General features: G+C 40.1%; 1 protein-coding gene across 1 annotated transcript; it reads left to right on the plus strand.

Annotated features, from left to right (window-relative positions):
- Positions 1-202: 202 nt before the first annotated feature.
- Positions 203-14,119, plus strand: LOC121607031 (MLX interacting protein). The gene is made up of 17 exons (XM_041937685.1): positions 203-743; positions 3,876-3,982; positions 4,504-4,589; positions 4,788-4,877; positions 5,029-5,070; positions 5,442-5,682; positions 5,872-5,961; positions 6,129-6,223; positions 7,203-7,782; positions 8,131-8,237; positions 8,883-8,994; positions 9,078-9,193; positions 9,413-9,517; positions 9,679-9,806; positions 9,893-10,013; positions 10,832-10,961; positions 11,812-14,119. Exons 1-17 carry the CDS (start codon positions 421-423, stop codon positions 11,916-11,918), a joined length of 2,580 nt encoding a protein of 859 aa, XP_041793619.1. The 5' UTR covers positions 203-420; the 3' UTR covers positions 11,919-14,119.
- The last annotated feature ends 2,687 nt before the right edge of the window (positions 14,120-16,806 follow it).

A 16,806-nucleotide genomic window follows, 5' to 3' on the forward strand; every position in this document is an offset into this window, starting at 1 on the left:
AAGGCTAGATTTTTCTGACACATGTCCCGCACAACTGATTTCACTAACTGCTCTGAAAACAGGAGAACAGGAGTGTCCAATGCTTTGTCGCTTTAGGTTTATTTTGAGTCTCTTCGTGGGTGGGGCTCTGAGCCCGACCAATCAGAAACGCCTTAACACATGAGCTTCCGGTTCCGGACAGAGGCGTCCGAAAGCTGTTTTTTTGTCAGCTGGTCCCTGCGACGTCAACTATCTAACAAGACAACAACAACTAAACTTGCCACTAATTACCAGCAGCGAGCTTTAAAAATGAGTGAACCGAGGACTCTGACTGTACGGCACGAAGTTGACAAACTTTAACCAACAGCCTCAACCGCGTTTTCCAGCTCTGTTGGCAAGCCTCATGAAAGGGAGTTAGCTATTAGCTGTTGTGTTACCGACATGGCTATTAGAGAGATGTCTATACGGCAGAAATACCGTCGCCCGCCGGCGAGCATAAAGCAGGAGCAGGAAGACGATTCGGACGCTGAAGAGACCCACCTGGGGCTGAGGAGACCAGACGGGCGGGAGTCTCAAATCATCCACAGCGGACACTTCATGGTGTCTTCACCCCATAGCGAGCACCCTCCGAAGAAAGGCTACGACTTCGACACTGTCAACAAACAGACCTGTCAGACCTATCACTTTGGCAAAGCTAGCATGTCGCACCTCTCCATAGACGCTTCACTGACCAAACTCTTTGAGTGCATGACTCTTGCGTACAGGTGAGCTTCTCACACATCCCACCATCCCACCTTTCAACGTTCATTTTCACTTCAGCTGCCCACTCGGTTCATGTTCAGCTCTCTTCAGCCGTTTCTTTTGTGTAAAATTGCAGTCACGAGTCCTCCCCATGTAACTTCCTGCCTGATCATTCACCGTCGTCAGCTTACCAAGACACTTTATTTCAAATACAAGTACCATAGAGCACTCCATGACAAGTTAAAGTCCTGCATTCAAATTTCTACTTAAGCAAAAGTCCAGAAATTTTCCAAAATGCAAAATGTAAATAATCTGCAGAAATAATGGCCCCTGTGACTAATATATAATTACACGTGGCATTATCAAATTGTTATTACTAATACCTCTCTGGGCCTCAAACAGTTATTTGATGAAACCATATGAGACGTTTAGAAGGGAAATGCTAATAATTCATGAGATGATTTTGTTTTGTGAGGGGCCCCCAAGCCAAAAAGGTTGGAAAGCACTGGTTTTATCATAAATAATGCACTGTATTTTATCAGTATATCATGTCTTTATTGTAAAGTCGTATTCTGAAAAATAGCAAGTCAAATAATGCAGTGAAGTAATACATGCAATTCATTTTATTCCTGCATAGTACATAAAATGTATGCTTAGCATGCTTTAGCATGTCTTGGCAATGTTGCCACAGGCTGTGCGAGTCTTCAGCTGTATCTTAAGGATCTGACACCAGTCTTTCATTTACGGCAGAACAACTATTTTGACAGTGCTGAAAGTGAGGAGTGGCAGGCACAGCTCCAGACTTGTTCATTTGTTTTTAAATAAGACAGTCATAATAGCATGGGTTAAATAATATTCAGAACAGCACTTAATAGTAGACTTGTTGATTCGATTCCTAGCTCCTTTTCGTTGTCCCTCAGCCAGAGGGTGAACCCTAAGCTGCTCTAATGTGTGTGCATATGGGGGAAGTTTGAACAAAAGATGTCTGTCATATGAATGTAATGTATGAGCCCATTCAGTTAATGCTAGTGCTGTGTGAATTAGTTTTTATCATACTGGATACCATCTAACTCCACCACGTGTTGAAGGTGAAGAACAGATATGTACTGTATGGTGACATCTCTCTCTCTCGTCTTCACTGTGTAAGCCAACTATTTAGAGAATTTCAGTCATGAGTCCAAATTCTTTTTGGGAGAAAGAGAGAGAGCAATAAGTCATTACAAATCCCAAATGTGCTCTTAAACATGTTTCTAGTTTCTGGCTGCCTCTGTAATTATTCTTATTCTTATTCTTATTCTTATTATTATCTGGAAATACTTGTCTTAATTAAATACTGAGAAATGAGTTATAACAGGTCAAATCTGACTAACAGCATAAATAGGTGTTCAATCTGTAATTGTGTAATACTGAAAAATGCAAGCAAAAACTTTTCTTTACTAAATAATTTACCAACATAATTAACAAAAAAAAAAAAACTTAAATTGGACTTGACTTATATTTCTAGACTTAGAAGTTCCAGCACTACATATAGACAAAGACAAAAACCTGCACATTGAATGCTGATAAGTTTACAGGATTTAGACAATATCATAGCAGTGTAATCTTTCAGATACAATTTAAAAGCTGCAAATCAAAGTTGGGTTTGAATGCAGTTAACCATAACAAGATATTAAGAGGTAACTTGTGTAAAAATTCTGGGCTCATGTTACCCCACGGTTCTCTGTTCATGGCTGTGTTACTGTAGCTTTGGTGCATAGCCAGCTGCTCAGAGGATTCCCTCTCACTTTGGAAATGGCACCAACTTGGATTTGGACTATATATAGACCAGGAAAGCACTACTACCAGTTACTGTTCTGCTGTTGTCATTCATCTGAAAAGGAGAAGTGATGAGTTATTTGTGTGCACAAGAGAGCCTCCACTCACAACATAAACATGGGTAGATCTGCAAAGTTCCCCCCTGTAATATTGCCTTCTCTGTCAACATTGTACGAAGCTGGACTACGTGCCTGCTGATTGAAACTGTTTTTTCTACTCCCAAGGACTCATAAAGTACTCATACAGAAAGTAAACACACAAATGACACAAGAAAAAAAGTGAAAGGCCTGGACAGGAAGGACAGACTGTAAAAAAGACAGGACAGGGGAAAAAAAGCTATAGTACAGCAGCATAAACACAATCAAACATTAAATTTCAGCCAGTGTTCTTTGTGGCTGCAGTCTATTATGGGGTAACTTGGCTGTTTATTATTGCCTGTACCACTTTGTGAACAGATTGTCCTCTGCTACAGTAATGTCACTTTGCCATATTTATGAATTGCACAAACTGTAACCATAGTAGTGCACACTAGCTAATTGTTCCAGTGTTGCCGTTTTGTACATTTAGTAGCGCACTGAAAACATTTTTAAACTCCTTGTCTCCATATCGCAGTAAATATCATTCTAACTTGGTCTTGACCTTGGCAGATTCCTTTTTGTTTTCCTTGCTTTATTTCTCAAAGTCTTTTCTGTGCAGTGCCTGTGTTGGTCAAGGTTACCTGTATTTTTTGCCCACTTGGACACTAATGGTAGAGTTTAGCTTTTTTCTGTGGCAAGAGACACATAACTTTTTCTGTCATATGTATAGGCACATTGTCTCAGAGCTTAGTGCATTGGCATTAGAAGCTAAATTCAGACCAGTCTGTCAGTGAAGCAGTCACTCACCAGACATGTAAGTCCTGGTGCTCTCTTAATTTTTACTGATTGATGGATGCTGGCTCAGTGTTACAGCAAGCAAGCATCACTATAAGGTATTGGGGACATTGTCAAGCATCAGTATTCATATCAGAATCAGGTTTGTAAGGTGTCATTATTATAGAGTCTGGCAGAGACGACATTTTTCCTGCTGGTGTGAAGTTATTAAAGTTGAGAATACTCATTTCAGTAAATCCAAGTTAAGATTAGTTTCGGAGATGGAATGGATATTCTAATGATCCTGCACCAGCAAAGGGCTTTTTCTGATGATAACACAAAGGAGAGCACTATGATCTCTGAGGATTCGAATTATTGTTGAGATATTCAGCATGTGCTCGCACAAGTTAAGCCACTGTATTTGTGGCATAGAATGTGTCTGTCATCAGTTCAGAAATTATTTCACTGTTTATTTTCTCGTCTTTTCAGTGGTAAGTTGGTATCTCCCAAATGGAAGAACTTCAAAGGTTTAAAACTGCTTTGGAGAGACAAGATCCGCCTCAACAACGCCATATGGAGAGCTTGGTATATGCAGTGTAAGAGCTCCACACCATCACTTTCATTTGGTATCCAGTGTATACTGTATTGTTTAGTATTTACTTTAATTTGACTTAACATTTCTTTAATCAAGCTGCAGCACGTATGAAGACATCAGGATTTTGTTCAAGAATCCGTTGTCAGAAATAGTATGGAGATTCCCTCATATATCTGATCAGTCTTTATATTGCTAAATCTTTTTGATTGATGAAGCTTTTCACAAGATTTGAACTGAGTTATGGTCGTTCACCTGAAGCTGTTCATGTTGACATGCCCTGGTGAAGCTGTAGTCTGCCTACATGATGTAAGAAATAGAATTTGTCATAGTAGGAAAAAATTTGGAGATGTCAGTGAAAACTTCAATGGAAAAGTCAAATGTTGGACATAAATGTAAGATGCTTCGTTTTAAAATGTCACAACATTTCAACAATAATCTGCACGTACAGTAATTCACTGGTATGAAAAAAAGAACTATTTGTTAAAACTGAGGGTGACTTTGATTTTATTTTTCTACCCCCAGATGTGGAGAAAAGGGATAATCCTGTCTGTCACTTTGTGACTCCCCTGGATGGAAGTATGGACTTGGACATTCACCGTCCTGCTGAGGTAAAGATAGAAAAATATGATCATTATGTGGTGTACAAACAACACATAATGTAACTGCAAACCTCCCATGGATCATTTTATGTTCAGTTTTTAAAGACTTGTCATTTAGTTTTATGTTTCCTCTGACACTTCCTTTCTTTGTGCTGTTCGTTTGCTGTGGACTTTGGTTTATTTCCCATCTCCCTCTTCCTTCTGCAGGCTACTGCCACGGAAGGGAAATGCTGGAAAAGAAGAATTGAAATTGTCATAAGAGAATACCACAAGTGGAGAACATACTTTAAGAAAAGGGTACTGCGTTATCCAGCTTTTCATAGACAGTCTGTAATATTTTAGTCTTTGCCAGGTGGATATTGGGCATTCCGTAGCTGTACCCTGTTTGTTTGTTTGGTCATAAAATATTGATATCAATCTAATGTGGCACTCACTTATTCTTTTATAGTTACAGAAGCACAAGGATGAGGACCTCTCAAGCCTGCTGAAGGTATGCAGAACTGCATCATGCTCAACTCACCAAAGTGCTGTCAATATCAATGTGAACATGACTATCAGTATCTGTTCAACCAGAAGCTGATGCTGATGGAATTAACCCATGCTAACCCAGTCATCCTCACATTATTTACCTGTATATACTTTTCACTTTGCATCTTTGACAATGCAAACAAAGTACTTTTGACCACTTGCAACTAATGTAGCTTGTAAATAGCACAAAGTAAATATAGAAATAAGGTGAATTATTTCTTCAGATGAGTGCATGAAGTGTGGAGACAAATCACCTCATGTTGGCTGTACTCAACACTGCATGCGTGTGTGTGTCATTAACTGGCTTGGTGGTTGCATTTTGAATGTTCAAAGGGCCCAGAGGAGCAGTTATCGCTGTTTGGGGAAGTCTCTCCAGACATGCTCCGTGTCTCCTTTTATCAGGATGAAGAGACAGCAGCACGTCGTGGGCCTCGTAAGCATAATGAAACACCTGCTCCAATGGAGATGGATCCCCTGTTCGACATGGATGTTCTGATGTCTGAGTTTTCAGACACGTTGTTCTCTACGTTGGCCTCGCACCAGCCCATAGCCTGGCCCAATCCAAGGGAGATTGGTGAGAAAATCGTCATTATCATTATTAAATTCCGACACTTTTGTTCATTGTTTTTTCTACATTAAAGCAGTGCTCAGGAGTTTATTAACAAATCTTTGAGCGCTGCGTGGGGTCAGATCTCAACAATGTGTTCTGTATTTGTCAAAATGTTGTATGTCCTCCCTTTCTCTGCCTCTTTACCTTCCACAGCTCATGCAGGAAACGCAGACATGATTCAACCAGGGCTCATCCCCTTACAACCCAATCTAGACTTCATGGACTCCTTTGATCCGCTACAAGGTAGCCATGAAGCACTGCAGTAGTGCTGCACACAAACTAATTTTTGACACTCCACAGTACTTAAGTGCACATGATCTTGTAACTTTGCTACAGCAGTTGGCTTAGCCTAACACAAGAAGTAGTGTGGTTTTACTAACCTCTAGCTAACATAGAGACTCTTGTTCCAGACTTATTTCACGGCCTCCGTCAACCCAGCTTCCCCTCTGTTTCCCCCACTGCATCATCTGTCACCCCTCTACCCAGCAGCAGCTCTCAGTCACAGGTAAACACCAACTCAAGGCACAGTCCCTAACACACACCACCACTATAATAATTTGTGCAAGGACTGTGTTATTTTTCCTAGATTTAAGACATTTACAATGATTTCCACCACATCTTCTACCATATTTCTGTCTTAATGTACTGTAGTTGCACCAAACATCTATGTAACATAATAATATTACTAAACTTTATTTGCATAGCACTTTTCATACATTATTTGCTGCGCAAAAACTGCTTAACATTAAATTTATATTCTTTTGAGAATCAAACACACACTCAAAATATGACTAGCTAGTTTATTCCTCTTTCATGCTGTCATCCTTGAAACTCCCCCGGACTTAATTTAGTTGGTCATATTTTGGTAAACATATATTTCAGAGTTTCTGTTGGACACATAAATGCAGCTTTATTGTAGGTCTATATCTGACATTTTGGTACAAAAGATAACAGTAACTGTATCCGAGAGCTATGCCAAAGATGTAATTTGGCAGCATGTTAGTGTAGATGAGGGTAAGTTCATATGAACAGGTTTGTTGTACCATTGTCATCTTTTTCTGTGGATTTGTGCACCATAAAACTTCTTAAAAACAATATAGGTATCTCCTTAAGACTTAAAAGATTTGCATGTGACATCTGCCTGAACTGTGTTAATAGAAAGACAGATATAAATGCAGCTAGTTTGACTAAAATTTGTCCCCAATTCTGTCAAGTCTCCTGTGTCTAACCCTCCCCTCTAATTAAAGAGTGACATTTGGAAAAGTGGTGTTCTCTTAAGTGCAGGTTGGTTCAGTCAATATTGAGCAGCCAATGACAAATAGGTAAACCATATAACATGTTTAGAATATGTAGTAAGACTGCCGTTTTACTGTCATAATTTTAACCAGCACAAAAACAGAAAATTTAGAACTTCTATATCATATTGCACTTAGACGAAAGGACTAAGTGTGTTTGTTCCCTTTTCCTTTGTCATCCCTTGCCAGGCCCAGTTAATGTCTTCCATGCAACTCACAACCAACCACATCTCCCATCCTGGCCCCCTGCCCATCCCCTCTCCCATGGCCAGTCAAACCAATCGAACTGGTGGTGGTGATGATGCTGGATATGTACAAAACTACATGTCTCTGTTTCCTGGGCAGGTGGCGCCCAGTGATCAAGCAGTAGTTTCCTCAGTTTCTCAGCCATTATCCCATGATCCTCTGGCGCAGTGCCTCTCAGGTCAGGGCATGGCCTCAGCAGCACCCATGGTTCCCTCACCCTTGGACAACACCTCAGCGCTGGTTGAAACTGTACCACCATCTGTGATTACACACACAGCCTCCTCTACAGTCAAGCCCAGTGATGCAGCCACCACCTTTAGCCATGGCTCAGAGTATAGCTCCATATCCACACAACCTCCATCTCAATTCCAGCCCTTGGCATCATTGCCTACCACTTCTGTCCAGCAACCTCAGACTTTTGCCATGCCTCGCCCTTTTCAGCCATCCAGTGCCAACAAAAACCACCCTGTGCAAAGGATTGCTGCTGCTAACACCCTCCCCTCTTCCCACCTCCTCCTCACAGGTCTGTTGTTTCTGATGTCAAGATCAACATATTGATTCTGCATTTGGAGAAATTGTGCATTTAACTTTGTTGATCTAGCAGTGGAGCTGCGTCGCTTTAACTTAATTACCACAAGATGGAGCTCACGCCTTTCTTATTCAACATAGGTGATCAGAAATGTATGCTGATCTGAGTCCCTGTATCTTGTACCACTGAAATTCTCATCAGTTTTTGTAAAATTCAGTTTCAAGGGGTTAAATTGAGCAGTTTTGCCTCTGAAACCTGTCCAAAAAGAGGACAAAAGCCTATATGTCATACATAAAGCTAATATTACAAACTAACATTCAATGTCAATGTTCACCTTCTCAGCTCCTTTCCCAGGTCAAACTTTTGCTGTGATTGTTACACCAACACCTCTGAAAGCAGATATGGTCCCTAATACTGGAGTGGTCATTGCTCCTTCACATCTTGCAGCGGTATGTTTTTATCTCTGTCCATGTCATCCTCATTGTTTCATTTTCTTCTTATGCCACAGTTGGTCTTGAAATAATTTAATTGCCAATTGAAAATTACAGGCTTAGATTTTATTTCACTGTTCATTCCGCTGTGCTGTGGTAATTCATAAATGTAAAACAAAATTTATAGAACCAGTGTGTAGGATTTAGTGGCAACTAGCAGTGTGGTTGCAGATTGGGACCAACTGAACTCCCCTCCCTTTCTAAGCAAGCTACAGTGAACATGAAACTTTGGAAAATGCAAAAGGCACTCTCTAGAGCCAGTATTTGGTTTGCCCATTCTACTGTAGAAACATGGTGGACTCGTTGGAAGTCGACCTGCTCCCTCTGTAGGTATAAAGAGCTAAATCAAAAGTGACTAAAACACAATGATTCTTATTTTCAGGTGATTACATTTCCATGAAAACATTCTTATGTAAATTGTATGACATTTCTGCTATATTCTGCCAATAGATCCCCCATACATCCTGCACACTGGTCATTTAGCTTGTCTTAAACTTCAAGTGATCAGTCACAAAGTAAAGAAAGATTTTTTTATTGTCTTGGTTCTCTGTCTGTTTTATTTCTGTTTTTATTGTCTATTTGTTCTGTTTTCATGTATCTCAGACTTCTGGATTTCACGTCATGCCTCAGACACAGAAGTCTCCTCAGCCGATTGTCCCCAAAGAGGAGTCTTATTCTTCCAGCCGCAAAAATCAGAAAGCCCCCTCTAGTGGCGGTGAGAGCTCGCTCTACCCAGAAAGCACATAATTACTCCAAAGCCACCACTTTCTTACAAATTTGTTTATTTTTTCTTTCCAGTTCACAGTCAGCCAGGATCAGGTCAAGGCTCACCATGTGGGTTGGATCAAATTCCCAGTCCCCAGTCACTGATCAGCAGCAGCAGTAAACCTCTGGTAAAGAATGAACAAAATCAGGTGTGTATGTTTCTTAATATGAATGGTTTGCTTGCATAGTCATTGTTTAAGTGACATATAGGGTTTTTTTTCTTTTAAATGAATTAACAAAAACTGAATTTAATGCTCAGGCAAATGTGTAACCCTGTTCATAACAGCAGCATGTCTCCTTTTCCTCTGTAATATGACGCACTCTTAGTAAGCCTCTTATGTAATATTTCCACTGCTGTTGTGTGACAGAGCCGGAGGACACACATATCTGCAGAGCAGAAGAGACGATCAAACATAAAGATTGGCTTCAAAACACTCTGCAACCTAGTTCCCACTCTGAATTCACAATCAAATGTAAGTCTGTGTACCTGTGTGTCTTCAGAAAACATCCATAATGGATACAGGACATCACTATTTTTGGTCATGTTTGTCCACAGTATTTGCTTCACATATTGTTCCATATGTTTCATTTCCTTTCTGCCTTCTTACCGTATTCATTAACTTTGAACTCTTAGATCAGTAATGCAGTCACATTGCAGAAGACGGTGGATCACATTGGGAAACTTCAGCAGGAGAGGCACCAGATGCAGGAAGATGTCAGGAGACTACAAGAGGAGATAGAGAAGCTCAATGCCTCCATTAAGTATGTTTAAATTTTGTATGTATCTCACCACTCTTGTGGTGAGACACTTTACACGTTAACCGTTTTCTCCTGTGACTACTTAACAGCTTGTATCAGGAGCAGCTGCCTGCAACAGGGGTGCCCACCAGGCGGCATCGCTTCGACCACATGCAAGAGTTCAATGAATATGTAAAGAACCGCACTCTTCAGAACTGGAAGTTCTGGATTGTATCCTACAATGAAAGAGCTTATACTGATTTACAGTACACTGTGTGCTGCTTAGTCACAGCACAGAGAATGGCGTCAGCATTTTGCTTTGACCTGGGATGCTCTTGTTCTGAAAGGCACCTTGTTCAGATCAGACTGATACACAACAGAATGATCATATCCTGTGTCATGCACAGGAAAGGCAGACTTGGTGAAAGTAAAGGTTTCACAGCAGAAACATTTTAAAATCCTTCCATTGCGCTTGGGGAAAGCCAAGCTACTTGAGTCATACTGTATTTTAGAGGGGGAAAAGCTTTGTTGGTCATCGACCGAATTATCTACAAAGTGCAAACACACCATCTCACGCCATCTCAGGAATTTCCTAGCATTTGTCTGGTGGCAGGTATCAGTTTCACACTGAACCACTCCAAGAGCAAATCCAGCAATCTACAGTGATTCAGTTGCCACACATTTGTTGTCAGGGGCTCTATTTAACTTGGATAGAGCTCCTAATGTTTTAGCCCCATTTACAGTGTGCAGTAAGTCCATTATACCAAAGCAATACAGAGACTGCATTTAGATAGCTGCTTTTGTTTCTAAACATATTTCTTAACCAAGGTACTCCAATGATTCCCAGAGTCATGCGTGAAGTAAGAAGAAAAAAAATGTATTAGTTACATGTTTTTAGGGTAAGCAAGCCACAAATTGAAATAAAAGTAAGTAATAAAAACCAAAAAGCTACAGACGTACATGTTAGAGTCTTGACTAACAGTTGTTAGGCAGAACTGTATTTGTCTCACTCTGTAGTACAATTGATCCTTGACCGTCATCCATTCTAGTTCAGCATCATCATCAAGCCTCTCTTTGAGTCATTCAATGAGATGGTGTCAACTACAAGCAGAGCAGAGCTGTATCAGACCACACTGCAATGGCTTGATCGTCACTGCTCCCTTCCCGTGCTCAGACCCAGTAAGTAAAAAAAGCCCACCTACTCTGTGGTTACAACAGAAGGAATGAGTAGTTGTGGATCATTTGCAGCCCAAAGGGAACTTCCTTCCAGCTGCATACCACTGTGTGGAATTCAGTTGCTCAAGATTTTCTGTGTTGTATCTGTCACTATCTCTGTTTGCTTTTTCCTGCCTTTTCTTCTGTTTTCTAGCAACCATGACAAGACAGGAAATAGTACGTCTAATTTTGATAATGCATGCTGTCCTGGCCAGAAACGGAAATGATTACACTTAAAAGTAGTTTTGTTTTTAGTCAAAATAATACGCTTTTGTTCCGCACACAGTCTGACTTTAGCAAGTACACTGGATCTGATAATGTAAGGTGACGTCAAATGATTTTTATGATTCAGTCACAGTTTTAGCAGCTCTCAGGTCAGCTTCAAGAGGCTGGGCCTGCAGGCCTGCCTGCAGAAAGCTGTTAAGAATCAGTTAATAATTCAGATCTGGCGGAGTTTCCTGCAGTCAAAGCATCAGTTGTAAGACACTGGGTTCATATGCATGTTAAATGCATAAGTGTTCAAGGCAGTAGTCATGAAAAAGTCCTAGTAAAATTTGCCCTGGAAAACAATCAACATAAAGTTTTGTTGCACATTAACACTTTCTCAAAATCTATTTTTTACATAAGACCCTCAGTCTTGTCTCCATCACAGTCATTGCAAATATTTCAAGTTGTTGTATTAACAAATCACAATCAATCAGAATTGTAAATCAAGTACACGCACTGTAATGATTGATAGCAAGACAGTTACCTTCAAAATGTTGTATTTTATAGTCAAGTCATTGTTATTAAATGGTGGTTTATTGTTTTCCAGTGGTGTTGAGATCCCTTCGCCACCTGAGCACAACCACGTCCATCCTTAGTGATCCATCCCTGCTCCCTGAAGAAGCCATCCGGGCTGTCACACACACAGATGTGTAGCATCGCTCTCAGAGGAGGTGAGCTGGCCCAAAAGCAGCACGAACCTTTTAACAGCAATCAGCAAAGTGACGTATCACTAGTTTACCTTATAGTCATTCAGCAAGGTCACCACGTCTTCCACAGATCCATGGTTTCCTTGAGAAATAAAGCAAGTTCTGTCTTACTTTTACTCTGTATGTACGATGGCCATACATCAGCTGTTACATTGATTTATGGGAATGATGCACACAGGGAGCCCCACCTTGGATGTTACATTTTTTGCAAATAAGCAAAAATGGCTGATATCTATTATATTTGAATTACAGCAACTACTACTGGCTTCATCTACTGTAGGTGAAGATCTTCTAAATACAAAGGTGGTACTTGCGGTTTGCTTTTTGAACTACAAAATGTATTTAAATTTTAATTTCTTTATAATGTAAAAACGCGACATTGTTCTAAAAAGGGAAATATTGAGTGGTTGTTCATTTATGTGTCCTTTCTCAGATGTATAAAGTGTATGGATATGATGCTTTGAAATGAGATGAATGTCAGAATTTTTTTTTAGGCCTGGCGAGCAGGATAGTTTGTGTTTTTGGAGGCTCTGAAACCTCCCAGAAAGACTTCATACCAGAATGTAGGGTCGCCTGACACATGATCAGGTTTGCTTAATTACTACAAAATAGATGAGAGCTTTATCACCCTTTCCATCCCTCATTTACTCAGGTGAATGTCATTTTGCAAGTCAACAATAATGGTCTCTTTGTGGTTTTCCGTCCATGCTGAACGTCTTCCTTCATGCTTTGCCTGCTCTGCCCATTTCCATTTAGTTCAATTGTAGATTGCACAATAAAGCAGTTCTCTTAGATACAGTATGCTTTATACATGGGTTTCTACTGGGGGGTTCCTACTGGGCAGGTCACAGCAAAATGGAGCAATATTACTTACAGCCCTCATAGGGAGCTTAACTGAAATAGCAGTACAGATCGTATATATACTAGATTCACAAGTACAGTGTGACACGATCTTAGCTGAATACACAGTCTTTTCTGTTCTTGGTTGATCACTCAGGGCTGCGCTGGTCAGCGTAATTATTTTCCATTCAGTTATGAACAAATCGAGTCAGGATCCTTCTCAGCAGGAAAACATGGTGTCTGTATGGGTACTGGTTACATCACGATTTAATTTACCTGTGTTTTTTTCTGCATGCAGTTACACTCATTTATAATATGTGTTCATGACAGACACTGGAGAAAACAGTCTGCCATGTTCATAGACACAGACCAAAAGCCATATCAGAGTTTACCTGTCCTCTCAGTTCATTTTTATGTGTTACTGGCAACATATTTGACAAAGCTCTCTGTTGACTGCATGAGAATCAGAACTTACTTACATACAAATTTAGTCAGCATGTCTGACATACATCAGCCTTATGGTCAAATAAAGTGCCCTTATTCATGAACTCTGCAAGTTGATTAGTCTGTCTTTTTTCTTTTTTCTTTTTTTTTTGGTTCAGCACTCCTCAGGCAGACATTGATTTTGTGACTTGTGTCTTTACTTTCTTTTCTGCAGAGCTGAGTTTACTTTGTCTTTGACAACAGCAAAAGGCAGTTCTTATTGATGAATGTGCAGCTTTTTGTGTGCAGTCTTTTATTGTGAATTGTAAATGTCTTTAATGGGGGAATTTACTTTTCTGCTGTAACTTTCCTGTTAGGCGTTAAAATTTAACACCTTTACAGTGTACAGTAGTGCAGCCTATTTTTCGGTCGAGTGTAATGTTTAGTAGCTACATTTATACATTTAACTGATTTATTATGACTTATTTCTAATATAAGAAAATGAAAATGCACCTCTGAATGCAGCTATGGTTGCTATGATTCTGGATAACTGTCTTTATTGTCGGCTCTTTTTTTCCCCTTTCAGCTGACACTCAGAACATGATTGAACTTATGACAGAAAGCTCCCATGTTCCACTGCAACTTGGCAATTATGTGGTGATTTTATTTGGGTTTTTTCTCTCTCTCACACACATTGTGTGATATTGAAATGTTTGTCATACCAGGTTGGATTTCCAAATTTTGTTTGCTATTTCTGTGCGGGGGTTCTGTACTAGATGATGTACAGTATATCATTGCAGATTTGCTCTGCCCAAGTTTGTTCCCCTCAATTTTAGTATTGTATTTCATTTGTTTTAAGAAGTAAAGATATTTTCTTATGCTGCATCTGAGTGTTTTCTTCCAAAGTTCCCAAATGTCTTCCAACAAGAAGTTTGAAGATGCTTTAAATTAGTTGGAATCACAATAAAAGCAACAAAAATGAAAGTTTTGACTTCTTACTTTATTTTCAATAAATATCACTTTGCTTTTAATAAATATTACTTAAATATTACTGATAATACTTGAATAATAACTGTCAATTAACCTCCAGGACAAGTTTTCCATCTCATCCATTCTGTATAAAAACGGGATTACAAATTGTTCAATAATTTGAAGATGTCTAAAAATAAATAAATGCAACATTCATACTAGACAGTGAAATCAAAATTTTGCTTTGGTGAGCCACTGGTCCAGAAGCTGCAGCAGACATTTGACATACACATAACTGTCCGTGTCCTGCTGAAAAGGGGGTAGGCTGCAGTCCCGACGGGTTATCCGGCCGCTCGTCAGCCGCTCCACATCCTGAGTGTACTGGCTGGTTGTCTGCAGCTGAGGCGACAGCTCCGGAGTCAGCTTGGACAGCTTCAGCATGTAGCACCGGAAGAAGGGGAGGTGTTGAGAGGCGAGGGGCTGCTTCTCCGCACCCACCAGCTCCGTGGTGTTCAGGGAGAGGCAGGAGACGTCGGGAAGCAACCCGGGTTCAGTCTGCAGGAAACGAACTTGGTCAGTAGGCGTCCAAATCAGTGACTATTCCCCATGTAGAGTAACCAAGTACATTTCTGAAGTAGAGTACTTAAGTGCAGATAGTTGCACTTTAATTGAGTAGCTCCACTTTATCTTCCTCTATATTTCCACCTCACATTTCAAACGGAAAAATGTTTTACTCCATTCATCTGACATTTATCTTCAAATTTTACCCCACGCCATCATGTATAAAACATGATGCAGGCACCCAACAGTGTGGAGCAGCTAATACTGGCTCCACCTCGACCAAATATATCATTACAGTACTGCTTACATGTTAATGCATTTGTAATAATGATCCAATATAACACTGACAGGGGTCATTCTGCATAATAGCCTACTTTTGATGATTGACTATTTCAGTATATTGCAAATGAGTGCTTTATATTGTAATAGAGCTAATTCCGCTTAAGAAAATGGTCCAAAAGTACATGGTACCATAGCCTGTATTTTTTAAAATAAAAAAAGGCAGATTGCGCCCAATATCCTAATACTTCCAATTTTTAGTGCAGCACTTCCACCAATGTTGGAAAACTCGTCACTAATGCTTGAAAAAGTTCAGTAACGACAATGGTGAGTCAAGTGTAAGTGAATATACATATGAGTTGTTTGATTAGCAAATTAATTTGATAAAGCACCGAAAAGCTTACGAGGCGGCTCAGAGCGGTCCGTATCTCCTCCCGCATCAACTGAAAGGTTGCGTTCAAGGCCCCGCTTTTGGTCTCATTTCTAACAGGTCCGCAGGCCGCTTGTGCAACGAGCACACACAGGAAGATGAAACCTACAACAGTGACATAAAAGAGCACACAATGGAGAATAACTCGATTTGAATACACACACATTCATGATCTGCAATCATCAATAGAGAGTTTCTGTGTTTGCAACTTTTCCCGCAGAGGTACAAGTTGTAGAGCTGCCTGGTTTAGAAACAGACAGAGCGGGACTCAACCGCACTTCAAGATGCTCACCAGCACTGCAATCCATGACGCCACGAGGTTTAAATCAGCAGCTGGCTCTCTCTCATCCATCTTTCGAGGATCACTTTTATTAGGACCCCTTAGATAAAGATCAACTTCGTGAAATTTTCCCCTGCGTTTTCATGGTAGTCACAGAAACAGGGTTCAGATTTTCTTAGATGTTAGGAATGTCTGGTTTAGAAAAACCTACACATCCCGTAACATGCCTACAGTCAAACATTAATCTGATTTAATCTTTACTCAACTCAAATAGGTGTCAAAATATACTTACTCAGAGAGAAGTGCTTTTTCCTGTCTTGGGTGATTTTATCTTTTGTGATTACTCATGTCAATAAAAAAATAACATGAATACATGCATGTAATATATGAAATATATAAATGCTTGTATTGCTGTCTTTGTGAGGGCCAATTTAAATGTTTAGCAATCTTAGTGAGAGCACTGTAGCATTGAGAGAACATTTTCAAAGGACTGTTTGAAAGTTGAGCCTTGGTTTTAAGATTAAGGTTAGAATTAGGTTATGTTTAAAAGAAGGCATCTACAGCCCGAGGTTGTAACTCAAGGTACACTGGCACATAAAAAACTCAACTTATGATGAATTAACCTTTCAAAAATTCTGCATAGTTTTTTCACAAGTGCACATGTATCGCCTGTGAACTCCTGGTCCTACTTGAATTAGGGGTAAACTAGATTACAGAATGAAGGCGGGCGCCACCTGATAGCAAGTGGGCCTCTAGCAAAGGTGTGGTGAAAATGCTTCTGACAGTTGTGCTGATATTTGTGCTGCTGTAATGCATAAAGTTATTAGGTGATTTGCAGATCGGATTGGGTGCAATTGTTGATTAGTAGCCTATATATTTTTGTTGGTCAGGCAGGTGGGTTGGCTCTCATGATGGGTCTGATGAATGCAGTGTTTTCGTCTTAACTGAGGAGCTCAAGGGCCCATTGTGGTAGCCTGCCCGTTGTTACTAATTTACGCTACTGGGGTTAGGGTAAGGGTTGGGGTTATGGAAAGACAAGTGTGTGTGTGTGTG

Source organism: Chelmon rostratus, chromosome 5 (genome assembly GCF_017976325.1).
Source record: "Chelmon rostratus isolate fCheRos1 chromosome 5, fCheRos1.pri, whole genome shotgun sequence".
NCBI classification, from domain to species: Eukaryota; Metazoa; Chordata; class Actinopteri; order Chaetodontiformes; family Chaetodontidae; genus Chelmon; species Chelmon rostratus.

Coding starts and splice junctions, on each gene's coding strand:
- LOC121607031 (XM_041937685.1), top strand. CDS start 421: ATGGCTATTAGAGAGATGTCTATACGGCAGAAATACCGTCGCCCGCCG. Junction 4,878..5,028: donor GAACATACTTTAAGAAAAGG/GTACTGCGTTAT, acceptor ATTCTTTTATAG/TTACAGAAGCACAAGGATGA. Junction 9,194..9,412: donor TAAAGAATGAACAAAATCAG/GTGTGTATGTTT, acceptor GTTGTGTGACAG/AGCCGGAGGACACACATATC.